Here is a 16,571-nt window from a genome sequence, read left to right on the forward strand (position 1 = left end):
TGTTAAATTTCCCTCATTTGATATCAGTTATTCTCATTGGCTATTTCTTTTTTTTTTTTGATACTTTCCTTTTTCTCTTCTTAGACTATATGTCTATAGTTATTAAATCCATGTCTTTTTTTTTTTTTTTTTTTTTTTTCCTGAAACAAAGGCCGGATTGCAGCGGCACAATCTTGGCTCACTGCAACCTCCACCTCTTGGGTTCAAGCAGTTCTCCTGCCTCAGCCTCCTGAGTAGCTGGGACTACAGGAGTGCTCTACCAAGCCCAACTAATTTTTGTATTTTTGTTGGAGACAGGGTTTCACCATGTTGGCCAGGCTGGTCTTGAACTTCTGGCCTCAAGTGATCCCACTACCTCGGCATCCCAAAGGGCTGGGATTACAGGTGTGGGCCACTGCACCTGGCCTCGGCAAGTAATTTGGAACCGTTTCTAAATAAGATCATATTCACAAGTAATGGGGGTTGGGACTTCAACATCTTTTTAGGGGACACAATTAAACCTATAACACCTATACACGGTCTTATCATCATTTCCCCCTTAACAATGCTAAATACAGAATTCACACTTTATTTAACCAAGGTTGAGGAATAACAGGCTATGGTAAATGAAATACTGTATCATTACATACATTTCAGTGGAGTTTTACTATGGCTGAAGTTCAACATCTTGTTTGTTTCATTTGCAGTGGTTCTCAAACTTCAAGGTGCATAAAAGTCACTTGGAAAGCGGGTGATTCTTGATCATTCTGATGCCAGTATTCCACAGGGCACAATTTGAGAAATGCTGTTCTCCAGGTGGAAAAGACAGCTTGCAATGTTTAATTCCCTAAATAACCTGGGAAGGTGGTGGAGGGGGGTGTCTAGTGGTTGGAGGAGAGTGAAGATTAGAAGAGTAGAGTTCTTTACTTTATGTTCCCTGAAAAGGGCAAGAGGGAGAGGATAACCCAGTATAGATAGAGATCTATGTTCCCTTTACTTAATCTCCAAAAACGTTTTCTTTCTATGTAAATGAGAAATGCTGGAGAAGGAAGAAATCTATATATAACTGAGGTGGACAAAAGTTGCCTATTGAGAGTGTTTGTCTCAGAACAAGGCTGATGTTGATTTTAGTCACTGTTTCCTAGCAAGTGGCAGTGCCAAGCCACCTTCCTCCAGCCTCTTGCTGCTTTTAGCAATGGGATTTATTGAAACTGTTCTCATCCTAAGCCCATAGCCTGGGAGAACCCCCGAGGCATGGGTGGCAGCTGCTTTGTCACTGCTGTCACTTTCCACTGAGAGGTACCTTGACCTGCCTACATTCTCAAAGACATGACTGTGCTCCTGTTACTTCTGTTGTCACCTTTTCTTCCTTGCTGCTTGTCTTTAGACAAGGCTGGGCAAAGCTGCTCTTGGGTGGCAATAATCAGTCAGGGCCAGTGATTCTTCACTTTGGGGAGCTCCTGCTCTTGGATGGGAATAGGAGCCGTGTTCAGATCTTCTTCAAGCTCACAGTGTACCTGCTAAGTAAACCTGGGTTGTGGTTTATAAAGCTGCATTTCTCTCTGCCACCTAGCTAATGAAGAAAAGTGGTGGTTTACCCCTCATTTGGCATTATGTATTTTCATTCATTAATACAGATAAATGAAATTCTTGGTTGTATTATTTGATTGTATTATTTGATTGTATTATTTACAATCAAGAATTGTATTGTATTATTATATTTGGTTGTATTATTATAATATAGCAGTAAATAAATGAAATTTGTATATTTTATATTGGAGGCTTAAATGCTCAGAACTGAACTGTATCGTTTTACAGCTCGAATATGGACGTGCAATAAATTTCGTTGTGGAGAGACCAGATTAGAGGCCAGCCTTTGCTCTTGTTCAGATGACTGTTTGCAGAGGAAAGACTGCTGTGCTGACTATAAGAGTGTTTGCCAAGGTAAGCAGGAGTATGTTGACTCATTTGCCCCTGCAAGTTCAGAGGAACTCCGTGAGTGTCCTAGAGCTATGCTAGTCTGCAAAAATCAGAACAAGTCAGAGAATCTTTAGTTACTCCATGTAGAAGAAAAGATCAAATGCATTTACTGTGGGATGAAATGTGGTTTGTAACCACAGAGGAGGAGAACTCACAGTATAGATATAGAAGAGAGATCTTAAAATTCCTTATTTGTCTGTAAGGCAAAGTCTTTTCCAATCCAATGACCTTGCCAGATGCAGTTGTACTTTCAGACACTGAATAGCAGATCCCAAAGTTAAAATATAGAGAATGAGGTTTTCTAGCTCAGATATCATCTTGTTAAGCCAATGTTGTTATTGCCAAAACAAATGTGTCCTCAACGGTTTAAATTGCTAAGTATCCTCACGGAGTTAATGTAGAGTCAAGATTAGGATTCAGGTTATTCAACTCTTTATTCTACCCACTCCCCAGTTTATAAGGGATGTGACTTTAAAAAAAAAAATCACCAATTCTTCCAAACATCTGATGAAATTTATGAAAAATGCATATATACATATATCAACCAAATTTCTTCAAGCTATCAATCCCTTTTTATAACCTCACACCAAACTGAGCTGACAATTTCAATACTTTTGACAAAAAAAGATTAGGTTGAATTCTGATTTCTGAAATTGGATGAAAATATTGTAGTAGAAACCTTAACTATAATCTACTAATAGAAAATAAGTTGTGTACCAATGGATAAATCAGTTTTTATACAAAATATAATTAAAAATCACCTGAAACGGGTTATAAGAAAAGTCTGAAATGGTAACTGCTTTTTAAAAATAATAATTACTCAATATTTAATACTCCATACTGCATCATTTCAAAATTTCTTTAATTTCACAAGGCAAGTATAGGTTCTAGTCTGCTTCTTTCTCTAATAAATTCACTGACCATATTACCTCTGACCTCTCTAGTCTCCCTTCTTCTGTTCCAATTTGGTAACTTTTAACTTTTTAATCTCAAGATGGATGCTTAGGCCATGTGGAAATTTTTTTTTTTTTTTTTTTTACTGAATTCACTGGTTACTCTGATGGAGTTAATGTAATCATTTCAGTTTATTTTTTAAAACAAATATAAATGTTTTCTCACTCTGAGTGTTAACACTTTATATTTTAAGTGTTAAATGTGCCTACCAGCTTTTAGAATTAAAAAAAGCTAAATGATTTTTGTCAAAATTGCATCTTTTGAGAGTAGTTTGAGAATTTTTATCAAAATTTTATCTCCCGAGAGTAGTTTGAGAGAATTTGAATCATTTTTGTTTGAGAAACCAGCTAATTACTTTTATGTTTTGTTAAGTGTAGAATTTCTAAAAACGTTATGATAAATTTCTACCACATACAGAGGTAGAGAGAATATTATGATGTTTTCTCTCTAAGTCCATCAACTATTTTCAGCAGTTATCAATTCATGGCCAATCTTGTCTCACATTGACAAAGTATAATTTTGAATATAAAATGAACATGTCAAAGATTTACTAACTCATTTATAAGATAACCAACCAGAATTAAAGCAGGTTCAAAGAGAATAAGAAACTAAGCTACTAAATTGTGTATATAACACTGAAAGAATGTTGGAATAAAATCACTAGAACCATATCTTTTGGTGGGACAGAATTGAATTGCATTTCTGTAGGACAATTTATTTGCTATCAGGTATGAATCAGTTATATTGTTATTTGTTTTCTACTAGTTATTTATTACTCCCAAATAAACAACTTGTAAAATGAATAATAAAGAGTAAGCTGGATAAAGATACATGCCCCTTGATAATTGGATAATATGTTTTTGGGCTTTTTAGATAATTCCCAGCATGACATTAAAATGATGTCTAATGATCAGTCCTCTTGCCTATTTCCAACTTTTAGATTTTTTTCTTTAACAAAATATGCTCATTATTGCCAGCCTCTCTTCCATAATTTTACATTGTTTCAAAGCAAAACCAAGAGTATCATTCATCTAAAATATGTATTTAGCTACATATTTTAAGTACGTATCTAAAAAGATAAAGATAATTTCCATCAAGAGGCACATCATGCCTGCAGGTGTGTTTTTTGGGATATGTTAGCCATTGATAAGCATTGCCGAGATACACTAGGCGTTGCAGATGGTGACAGTCATAGTCTGTCATTTCTACTTCACTAATGAGCTAGAATGTTCTACAATGAGAAATATCCATGAAGCAAAATTTTTTGTTTTTGCTAATTTTTGTTAAGATTTTAAAAATTTGTTAAATTTCCTCCATTTTATATCAGTTATTCTCATTGGCTATTTCTTTTTTTTTTTCTTGATACTTTCCTTTTTCTCTTCTTTAGACTGTATGTCTATAGTTATTAAATCCATTTATTCTAGCAGTTGGGAAAATATTGTTCTTGAGGCAAAAAACATTATCAAGAAAAAGAAGAAATATCTTTTTTTCATCCAAAAGAATCCCCTTTGGGGCTGGGTGTGGTGGCTCACATCTGTAATCCCAGCACTTTGGGAGGCCAAGGTGGGAGGATCACTTGAGGTCAGGAGTTCAAGACCAGCCTGACCAAATGGTGAAACCCTGTCTCTACAAAAAATACAAAATTACCTGGGCATGGTGGCGCTTGCCTACAATCCCAGTTACTTGGGAAGCTGAAGCAGGAGAATCACTTGAACCAGGGAGGTGGAGGTTGCAGTGAGCCGAGATCACACCATTGCACTCCAGCCTGGGCAACAAGAGTGAAAGTCCATCTCAAAATAAATAAATAAAATAAATAAATAAATCCCCTCTGTTTCTCTTGGTAAAAATAGACTTCCTGGTATTCAGTTATTACAGATTACTGGTCTCTACAAGTCACTAGAGACACTGCCTTTGCCAGCAACTGAAAGTGCACTTCACGTGTTTTAGAAGAAATTAGTCATGGGACTAACAGAAATTAAATAGTTTGGGAAGATCATGTCCATTGAACACTTGCTTCTCGTTTCTTGTCTGTGGTGCAGCAAGTATAAAGATTTCGATCTTATGCTTTTCAGGAGAAACCTCATGGCTGGAAGAAAACTGTGACACAGCCCAGCAGTCTCAGTGTCCAGAAGGGTGAGCATGACGGATACAGGGATTTTTATCCTCCTTTAACAAAGGTGCACATAAGAATGTAGTTAGTTCAGACACAGAGTAGAATTTCCTCCACTTCATGTACATTTCAAAACAGAATAGTTCACAAAGGATTAGATTTCTTGTGGGTTCCAAGTTTTAATGGACTTTTGTTTGCTTTATTTTTTACAAAGCCCTTTTATATTAATTTATTATATTTATGTTTTACAACGACGACTTTATTATGTTTTTGTCTTTGAGACAGGGTCTTGCTCTCCTGTCCAAGCTGGAGTGCAGTGGTGCAATCACAGCTCACTGCAGCCTTGACCTCCCAGACACAGGTGATCCTCCCCATCTCAGCCTCCTGAGTAGCTGGGACTACAGGCATGTCACCATGCTTGGCTAATTTTTTATTTTTCTCTCTCTCTCTTTTTTTTTTTTTTTTTGTACAGATGAGGTTTCACTAGGTTGCCCAGGCTGGTCTCAAACTCTTGAGTTCAAGTGATCCACTCGCCTTGGCCTCCCAAAATGCTAGGATTCCAGGCATGAGCCACTCTACTCAGCCACAGTAATGACTTTTAAAAATTAGTTGGAATATTAAATAAGTAATATTCCAAAGGTCTTGTGGTCAGGATTGAAATTAGCTTGAAATTAATTCTGCCAGAACTCCTTTTCCTTTTTTAAATAACTTAATTCCTGCCTTCTTTTTTTAAATAAAGATAGGGTCTCGCTGTGTTGGCTAGGTTGATCTTGATCTCCTGGCCTCAAGCAGTCCTCCCTCCTGGGCCTCCCAACGTGTTGGAATTACAGCCATGAGCCACTGTGTCTGGCCAGAACTCTTTTCTATTTTACATCTTGGTGCCTCAAATTTCTTCTTGTTAAGAGCAGGGAAAGAGGTTTGTGCAGGCCTTGAAATGAAAGGAGGTCTTTGAAGGGTGGATGAGGAGAGCTTTGTCAGGGGGCACAGGTGATGAACACATGAGGTGACACTCCTGCCCCACCTCTCCCATGCATCTTTTCCACACGTTTATCATGGCTGCTTTGCTGACTGCCGGGGCCTGGAAATGTGCATCACCTCAAGCCAGCGCGGATTCCCCATTTCTCATCCACCCCTCTGCCCTTCACACTTTTCTGGGCCAAGTAAGGGAGAATGGTGGAAGGGTGGATGAAAAAGAAATGAATACCTGGCTTTAGGAGGAATTGGTAGAGGCAGTTTTTAAATTTAAGTATTATTATTCTTATTATTATTAAGAGATAGGGTCTCACTCTGTCACCCAGGCTGGAGTGCAGTGGCATGATCACAGCTCACTACAGCCTCAAATTCCTGGACTCAGGCTATCCTCCCATCTCAGCCTCCCAAGTATTTGAGACTATAGGCGTGGGCCCCCACACCCAGCTAAACATTATTTTGTATTTTTTTGTACAGACAGGGTCTTACTATGTTGCCCAGACTGGACTCAAACTCCTGAACTCAGGTGATCCTCCTGCTTTGGCTTCACAAAGTGCTGGGATAACAGGCATGAACTACTGTGCTGGCCAGTGGAGGCATTTTTTGTTTCAAGACAGGGTCTCATTCTGTTGCCCAGGTTGCAGTGCAGTGGCGTGATCATGACTCATAGCAGCTGCCACCTCCCAGGCTCAAACAATTCCCTCACCTCAGCCTCCCAAGTAGCTGGGACTACAAGCATGTGCCACCATTCTCAGCTAATTCTTGTGTTTTTTGTAGAGACAGTGTTTTTCCACGTTTCCTCGTCTGATCTCGAACTTCTGGGCTCAAGGGATCCTGCCATCTTGGCCTCCCAAAGTGCTGGGATTACAGGCATGAGCTGCTGTGTCTGGCCCAGTGGAGGCATTTTTAAATAGTGTTATTTCATTTTGAAAAGGAGTATGGATAATGTGCCTGTTTTTCTTCCGTGCTACTTTGGTTTGTAGCTCAGATTCAGCTGCTCTCTTCCCACCTTGTGGGTGGAAGAGCAAAGGATTAGAATAAAATGAGAGAAGTTTGAGTCCTGATTTTGCCTGTGGGTCTTTTGCACTGGTCACTTCCCTGAGCTTCATCTATGAAATTGAAATAATAACAATGCCAGGATCAGACAATTTCATGTGAGAATTAAATGACCTAAAGCAAGGGAATATGCTTGGTGAGTTATCAAGCAGTAGGTTAATTTTAGTTCTAGTGCATGGTGCATAGTAGGTACTCAAGAAATTGTTAATATTTTTCTAGTGAAATTTTTCTGTAGTCACTCGTTTTATTGGATGAACCTGATACTTGAATCTATTAAGGTGTGCCCATGGCATTTTCTCATGGTTCAAATTACCCTGTCAATTCATCTCTGAAAAGCATACTAATACCGGCTAACATTCATATAGTTCTTATTATGTACCAATATGTACATTACACAATAGTTATCTTACATATTATTCCTTATAAAAACCCTTTGGTTCTATTATCTCCATCTTCATTTTACAAAGAATGAAATGGAGGCAAAAGCTGTGAAATCACTTGCCCAGTGCTGCATTGCTAGTGGTTGCTGGAAGCAGGAAGCAAACCCAGGCAGCAAGGTCCCAGAGTCTCTGTGGCATAACGCTCCCTCAAGTCGTAGGCTGAGCCCGTGATGCTGTGCGATTCATCAGAAGAAGGGGTAAGGGCCTGAATAAGGGGAAGAATTGTTTGAGGCACCAAGACTCCCTCACCTGTTGATAACCGGGAGGAGAGAGACATTAGGTGAGCAGGAAGGTTTTCACTAAAGTCTTTGTAAAGAGTCTCAACAAACCTAGATGACTAAGCCCAAATGATTAGTTAGAATGGTCTTCTCCAAACTGGCAAATCACTGTCCCCCTGAGGATTTGAGAGCTGGAGCAGCATCCCAGAGAAATTACAGGACTGATTTGGCAACCTTGATGCAAGGCAAGACTAGAAAGGAACCTGGTGAGGAAAGGGGTGGTGGTGGTGGTCAGTAGGACACTGACCATCACCTACAATCCCCTCATTCTCTTTATTCCATTGAAGTCATTCCTGCCTATACCTTCCATCCCTGCAAGGAAAATGGACAATGATGATTCTGCTCACCATGAATAATATTTGCTGGTAAAAATTTTATAGTGGCTAAAGACATTACATAAAACCCTCTTGCCAGACATTTATGCTAGTATTCTCTTTACTTGTTTGCCTTACTATTTTGCTAGTGATCATAGTACAGTAAGGAGCTTAGACTCTTAAATCAGACAGATGTGAGCCAATAGCCGAGCTCTGCCCCTACTGGTGGTGGGACACCTTGGGTAAGCTACCTGATCCTAGTGAAATAACAGATCGGAGATGACAGTTCTTGGCATGTAGTGAGCTCTTACTCAAGCTTCATCACAGGCAATGAAAATAATATGGATGCAATGTTCAAGTTTTTTAGCAATCAGAGAAATAAAAACGAAAAGAAGACACAACTTTTACTCCATGAAATAATCAGTACATCGTGATTTGTGTATATAAAGTCCCAGCTACCTGTCTTGTTTATGAAAGTACTGTATAAGTTAATATCTACTGTTGGGAATGAATTGTGGCAATATTTTAGTCTCCTTTGAAAGTTTGTCGTAAGACCAGGAAATGTGATCTTTATGAATTTATCTTTAGGAAATAATTAAGGATGTTTTAGCTACAAGAAAGTTCGTATCAGCAGAATGTAAAATGCACTTTCTAGTTAGCTTGGACAGGCAAGCTGGCCATTAAAAAAGGGGTGCATTGGATCTTTGGATTCCACTCTTGATCCCACAGACAGTTGACCCTGTCTTTAATCTTCAAAGTTATTTTAATGGCATATTTATGAATATAAAATTTTTAATCAGAGTTATGTTAATGAGTTTATGAAAAAAATAAATACTTTCTCATGCAAATTGCACTAGGCCACTTTAATTTCTTCATGAATTTTCTGCACACTGCAGTTCAAACAGTCCCAGTTTTCCATTTTTATTTTTAAATTGAGGTATCCTATAGTTCATATACATTGAAATGGTCCTATCTTAATTGTATAATATAATGCAATTTGTAAATTCACTAAGTGATATAACTTACTAATATAGAATATTTCCAACATATAGAATATTTCCACCATCCCAGAAAGATACCTCATGTCCCTTCCCATTGCTTACTTCCCAAAGACAATCACTATTGTGATTTCTATCATCATATATTCCTGTTTTAGAATTTATGTAAATGAAGTTAAACCACAGGCTCTCTTAGGTCTGGAAACCTAATAACTTTCCAAATTGGAAAGTACTCAAGTGCCCGTGGACAGTAGAATAAGTTCTGGTTTATTCATTCACTGGAATATTAGACAGCTATGAGAATGAATGATCCATAATTACTTGCAACAATATGGAGGAATCTCAAACATAATCTCGAGTAAAAGAATTGAGACTCAACAAAATGCATACTGTATGATTTTATTTGCATATAAATGTAAGTACAAAAATAGACAAAGATAATCTATGCTGTTGGAAATCAAGATACTGATCATCCTTGGTGGGGTGTGGTTTGGAAAGTTTAGTGACCACAGGAAGCACAAGCATCCTGATAATATTCTGTTTCTTTATCTGGGTGATGACTACACAGTGGAGTTCAGTTAATGAAAATTTATCAAACTATACATCTGTGAAATGTGTGTGTGTATAACAGAAGCAAAATTTTATGCCAGGCACAGTGACTCGTGCCTGTAATCCCAGCTCTTTGGAGGCCAAGGCGGGTGGATCACTTGAGGTCAGGAGTTGGAGACCAGCCTGGCCAACATGGTGAAATCCCACCTCTACTAAAATTTAGCCGGATGTGGCAGCGTGCACCTGTAATCCCAGCTACTTGGGAGGCTGAGGCATGAGAATTGCTTGAACCCAGGAGGTGGAGGCTGGGTGACAGGGTGAAACTGTGTCTCAAAAAAAAAAAAAAAAAAAGACAGTGTCTGGCTATGGCCCAAAAGTTACCCAATTATTTCACCTTAAACACAGGTCTAAAAAAAAAGATTGCAATGCTTTTGAGGTAAATATAACTATCCAAAACAATGGACAAATTTTGTTTTTCATTTTCAGGTTTGACCTGCCACCTGTTATCTTGTTTTCTATGGATGGATTTAGAGCTGAATATTTATACACATGGGATACTTTAATGCCAAATATCAATAAACTGAGTAAGTCTTCTATAACTAGTGGCATGAAAATGATAAAGACACCTAGTTAGTCAATCTCCAGATGATGCAACTTTCTTTCTGACTTTTAACCTTAGTGGTTTGTCTTAGCCTAGATCCTCTTTGACTTTACCACGTGGTATCTACTTTCAATCAGAAGTGTATTTTCACACTTGCTGGCTTCTCCTACCTTTATTTTGGTAGCATGGTCAGCCTTTTGTTTGTTTATTTTGATTTGTTTTGTATTCGAATGTAACTTCTGTCCTCTGGAAATCTATTCGTGTGTACTGCCTTGAAAGGGATGTTTGTCAGACCTGGGTTCTGGGTCTTAGCAAGGTGGATATAACAAGAATCGGATCCTGAAGGCAGGTGGACTAGACAGATCCAGCACCTCCCACCACTTCAGCAGATGTCAAGTCCAGGATCTATTTCTGGTCCTGGAATTAAACTGCCTACAATCTGACTCTACTAATTGCTAGCTGTGAGGTCTCAGACAAGTTTCCTTCATCTTTTAGTGCCCTAGTCTCTTCATCTGTGAAATGGTGACTTCCCATCTGATAGGATTACTGTGAGAATGTACAGGTAGCTTTCAAAAAATAGCTATTTGATATGTGGCATATGATGGGTGGATTTAAGTAATTGTTATAATTCTTTTATTATCAATTTTACTATGTTATACTTCTGTGTTAGGACACTTAGCCTTCACATAATTTAATAAAAGTAGTAAAAAAGAGAAGTTGAGGCTGGACATGGTAGCCAGTGCCTGTAACTCTAGCACTTTGGGAGGCAGAGGCTAGAGCATCCCTTGAACTCAGGAGTTTGAGACCAGCTTGTGCAACACAGTGAGACCTCATCTCTATTTAATAATAATTTTTTTTTTTTGATTTTTTTTCTTATAATTTTTTTTTTAAAGAGAAGTTGAATACCCAATGACACAGTGCTAAGAAGTGGCATAGTTAAAACCAGAGAACTAACTCCAGGGCCCACACTTTTCACTGCCCTGCAATTCCTCTCTTTCTTCTCCCTCCTCTGAGGCCCTGTTTTATATCCCCAAAGTTCTCAAATTTTCTGTCATTTTTTACTGGTTTATTGTTTTTCTTTTTCTGCAAATTATTAAAAATAGCTGTTTGACTCTGGGTAAGTCAATTGACTTTTCTTGGCCTCAGTTTCCTCATTTGTAAAACAAAATGTCTAGATCTGATGATTTCTACTATTAATTCCAGCCCTAAAATGCCGTGGTTGTAGGAAGATAGACCACTACTTCCAACAACTCAAGGTGCATTGTTTTTTCAGCTTCTCCCTCATTCCCTGAGGCAGATCTTTAGCAAAGAGATTGTTTTCCAAATCCAGGACCTGCCACTTTTCTGCTGAGTCATTTTGTCCTAGAAAGTTAGCTAACACTTCTCAGTTTCTATCTTCTTACCTAAATTTGTCTTGATAAACTGGATATCAAATCTGGTGTCAAAAGGGAATTTGACTAGCCAGGGTGAACTGAACCTTTTCTAGAGTAAAATTCCTTGATTTGCTCATTCCATTGAGAATTAGAAATGACATCAATGTGATACAGCCACTAAGAGCTTTCTGCTTTTGATGTTTAAAATATTTTAAAACATTTAAAAAAATTTTAGTCATGTAAACAACATCTCAATCCTCAAATGTGTGAAGCTATGATCATCTAGGCCTCCCTAGGCAAAATGGGGCTGTTAGTTTCTAGGAGGCCCGATTAAGAATAGATGTGGTAGGTAGGAGGACATGTTTTCAGGACATCCTGAGGCTGTTTTGAGGGAAAATTAAAAAAGGATAGATGTGGTTAAATAGGATTCGGATTATGTTAGCCTTGAATTGAGGTATGTGACAGCAGGCATTGCTGTCACAACAATAATAAGGGAGTCCAAGGCCCCAACTCTAGGGTTTCATCAAGCTGCCTGAGTTGGGCCATCAAGGTGGTGTAAACCAAGCCTAAACAATATCACAAAGCAGTGAGTCATATGAGTGACTATTAAGTGGACAAGGAAGTGGCTCTCTGAATCACACTTTAGTCAGGCAAGAACATTGTCTTGTCTTAGTGCAGGTGGCAGCAGACAAAGAAGGGCCAAGATCAGGAAACTGTCAAGTAGGATAGAAGTGATTTGGCCTGTTTAGAAGACAGCCTTCCTGAAAAGTTAGATGGGAAACTGTGGATCAAATAAGACTAGAAGTAGCAGGTAGACAGCAAAGATCCAGCTGGTGACATATGCAGAGTTTCAGAGATTAGAGTTTGCAAGTTTGGCATTCATGAACAGCAGAGCTCTTATATTGGCCACAGCAGATATCATTTGCTGTCTGCTTTTTAAATTTTGTTAAGAATGCATAACATGAGATCTATCCTCTTAACAGATTTCTCAGTGTACAATGCAGTATTATTATCTATAGGCACAATGTTGTACAGCAGATCCCTAGACTTTACTTATTTTATAAAACTGAAATTTCATATCCATTGATCAACGATTCCACATTTCCCCCTTACCCAGCCCCTGGAATCCACCATCCTATTTTTTGCTTCTATGATTTTGACTATTTTAGATAACCTCATGTAAGTAGAATCATACAGTGTTAGTGTTCCTGTGACTAGCTTATTTCACTTAGTATATCTTCAAGTTTCATCCATGTTACCACATGTTGCAAGATTTTCCTCTTTTATTAAGGCCAAATAATATTCCATTGTATGTATATGCCACCTTAAAAATCTATTTATCTTTTGAAAGAGAAATAGATTGTTACCATATCTTGGCTCTTATGAGTAGTGCTGCAGTGAACATGGGAGTGCTAATCTCTTTGAGATCCTGATTTCAACCCTTTTGGATAAATACTCAAAAGTAGAATAGCTGGATCATATAATTCTATTTTTAAGTTTTTGAGAAACCTCCATACCATTTTCCATAGCAACTATACCATTTTGCCTTTCTACCAACAGTGTATAAGAGTTCCAATTTCTGCATATCTTCAACACCTGTTTTTTTTTTGTTTTTTTGATACTAGATACCCTAACAGATGTGATATGATATCTCATTTTCTAATTTTTATTTTTAATTATTATTATTATGTTAGAGATGAGGTCTTGCTATGTTGCCCAGGCTGGCCTCAAACTCATGGGCTCAAGTGATCCTCCCATCTCGGTCTCCCAAAGTGCTGGGATTGCAGGTGTGAGCCACTGTGCCCTGCCTCATTTTGGTTTAATATGCATTTTTCTGATGATTAGTGACATTGAGCATCTTTCATACACCTATTGGATATTTGTATGTCTTTAGAGATGAACAATATCTTTCTTCTTTGAAGAAATATCTATTTAGGTCATTAGCCCATTTTTTAATGAGACTATTGGATTTTTTGCTATCAAGTTGTAGAAGTTCCTTATACATTTTGGAACTTAACTTCTTATCAGATATATGGTTTGAAAGTGTTTTCCCCCATTTCATATGTTGCTTTTTCATTTTATTGATTGTTTCCTTTGCTGTGCAGAAACTTTTTGGTTTGATATACTCCTACATGTATATTTTTGCTTTTGTTGCCTATGCTTTTGGCATCATGTTCATGAAATCATTGCCAAGACCAATGTCCTGCAGATTTTCCCCTATGTTTCCTTCCAGAAGATTTACGGTTTCAGGTCTTACTTTTAAATCTTTAATATACTTTGAGTTGATTTTTGTATATGATATAAGATCAGAGTTCAAGTTCATTTTTCTGCATATGGATATCCAGTTTCTGACATCATTTGTTGAAGTAACTATTCTTTCCCATTGTGTATTCTTCTTGGCAACCTTTTTGAAGATTGGTTGACCATATACGCATGGATTTATTGATTTATTTCTGGGCTCTCTATTCCATTTTTTTTTTTTTTTCTGAAATAGGCTGTCACTCTGTCACCCAGCCTGGAGTGTGATGGTGTGATCTCAGCTCACTGCCACCTCTGCCTCCCAGGCTTAAGCGATCCCCTCAGCCTCCAGAGTAGTTGAGAATACAGGCACTGCATGCCACTATGACTGGCTAATTTTTGTATTTTTTGTACAGATGTAGTTTTGCCATGTTGTCCAGGCTGGTCTTGAACTCCTGACCTCAAGCTTGCCTTGGCCTCCCAAGGTGCTGGGATTACAGGTGTGAGCCACTGAGCCCAGCCTGGGCTCCCTATTCTTTTTCTTGGTCTATACATCTGTTTTTAAAAACACACTTTTCTAATTACTGGAGATTTTTAATATATTTTGAAATCAGGAGCTTTGATGTTTTCAGCTTTGTTCTTTTTCAAGATTGTCGTGGTTATCTGGGGTCTTCACGAATTTAATTTTTTTTTCTATTTCTGTAAAAACTGTCATTGGGGTTTTGATAAAGACTGCATTGAATCTGTAGATTGTTGTGGGTAATACAAACATTTTAACAATATTAAGTCTTCGAGTTCATGAACATGAGGTGTCTTTCCATTTGTTTATGTCTTCCTTGACTTCTTTTCCCAATATTTCATAGTTTTCATATAGAAGTCTTTCATTTTCTTAAATTTATTTCTAAGAATTTTATTATTTTCAATGTTGATAAATGAGATTGAATAGTTCATTATTAATACATAGAAATGCAACTGATTTTTTATGTTGATTTTGTATCCTGCAACTTTACTGCATTTATTAGTTCTAAAATTTATTTAAAGCTTTTACATATTTAGAGCTTTCAGTAGATAATATCACTTCTTCTGAAAATAGGCACAGATTTACTTCTTTCTTTCCTATTTGGATGCCTTTTTTTTTCTTGCCTAATTGCTCAGGCTAAGAGAGTGGACAGTCTTGCTTTGTTCCTGATCTTAGATGGAAAAACTTGCAGTTTTTCACCGCTGAATAGGATGTTAGCTGTAGACTTTTCATATAATCTTTATTATGTTGAGGTATTTTTTCTACAGCCATGTGCCACCCAACAACATTTCAATCAACAACAGATTGCATATATAATGATGGTCCCATAAATTATAATGGAGTTGAGAAATTCCCATCACCAGCTGGGCATGGTTGCTTATATCTGCAATCCCGGCACTTCAGAAGGCCAAGGAAGGAGGACTGCTTGAGCCCAGGAGTTCAAGATTAGCCTGAGCAACAAAGTGAAACCCTGTCTCTACCAAAAAAAAAAATTAGCTAAGCACAATGGGGTGTGCCAGTAGTCCCAGCTACTAAGGAGACTGAGGCAGAAGGATCCCTTGAGCCTAGGAGTTCAAGGTTGCAGTAAGCTATGATCACACCACTGCACTCCAACCTGGGTGACAAAGTGAGTTCTTGTCTCAAAAAAAAAAATTATATCACCTAGTGATGTCAGAGAAATTATAATGTCATAGTGCAATGCATTATTCACATTTTTGTGGTGATGCTGGTGAAGACAAACCTACTGCACTGCCAGTCATAAAAAAGTACACACATTTATGTACATTACATCATATTTGGTAATGATAATAAATGACTGTTACCGGTTTATGATTTACTATACTATACTTTTTTTTAAAAGAGATGGGGTCTTGCTATGTTGCCCAGGCTGGCTCAAACTCCTGGGCTCAGGCGATCCTCCCACCTTGGCCTTCCAAAGTGCTGGGATTACAGGCATGAGCCACTGTGCCCAGCTTATACTATACTTATACTTTGTACATTATTTTAGAGTGTACTCCTACTTATTAAAAAATGTTAACTATAAAACAGCCTCAGGCAGGTTTTTCAGTAGGTATTTCAGAAGAAGGTACTGTTACCATAGAAGACAACCTATCTATGCATTTTATTGCCCCTGAAGACCTTTCAGTAGGGCAAGAAGTGGAGGTAAAAGACAGTGATATTGATGACCTTGACCCCATGTGGGTGTGGGCTAATGTGTGAGTTTGTGTCTTAGTTTTTGACAGAAACATTTAAAAAGTAAAAACAAAAAATTAAAAAACAAAAGCTTATAGAATAAAGACATAAAGAAAGAAAATATTTTTGTACAACTGTGCAATGTGTTTGTGTTTTAAATCAGTGTTATTACAAAAGAGTCAAAAAGTTGCAAAAATTAAAAGTTCATAAAGTAGAAAAGTTACAGTAAGCTAAGGTTGATTATTGAAAAACATATATTTTTATAAGTTTAGTGTATCTTAAGTGTACAGTGTTTATAAAGTCTCTAGTAGTTTACAGTAATGTCCTAGATTTTCATATTCACTCACCAGTCACTCACTGACTTACTCAGAGCAACTTCCAGTCTTGCAATCCTTATTCATGATACGTGATCATATTTTTACCGTACATTTTCTATATTTAGATAGAAAGGGTTAAATATACAAATACCACTGTGTTACAATTGCTTACAGTATTAAATAGGATAACATGCTGTACAGAT

At 37.6% G+C, this 16,571-nt stretch overlaps 1 protein-coding gene across 6 annotated transcripts in view; it reads left to right on the plus strand.

Moving 5' to 3' along the window:
• The window catches only part of ENPP3 (ectonucleotide pyrophosphatase/phosphodiesterase 3), a 98,779-nt gene that overhangs the window by 15,612 nt on the left and 66,596 nt on the right, over nucleotides 1-16,571 (plus strand). For 4 of the 6 annotated variants that reach the window (XM_015137433.3, XM_077999430.1, XM_015137432.3 and 1 more), the window contains exons 5-7: nucleotides 1,798-1,923; nucleotides 4,986-5,046; nucleotides 10,114-10,211. In XM_015137433.3, coding sequence (XP_014992919.3) covers nucleotides 1,798-1,923; nucleotides 4,986-5,046; nucleotides 10,114-10,211 — 285 coding nt within the window. The remainder of the gene's footprint in view (nucleotides 1-1,797; nucleotides 1,924-4,985; nucleotides 5,047-10,113; nucleotides 10,212-16,571) is intronic. The other 2 variants (XM_077999432.1, XM_077999431.1) reach the window with 1 other exon arrangement.

Source organism: Macaca mulatta, chromosome 4 (genome assembly GCF_049350105.2).
Source record: "Macaca mulatta isolate MMU2019108-1 chromosome 4, T2T-MMU8v2.0, whole genome shotgun sequence".
NCBI lineage: Eukaryota > Metazoa > Chordata > Mammalia > Primates > Cercopithecidae > Macaca > Macaca mulatta.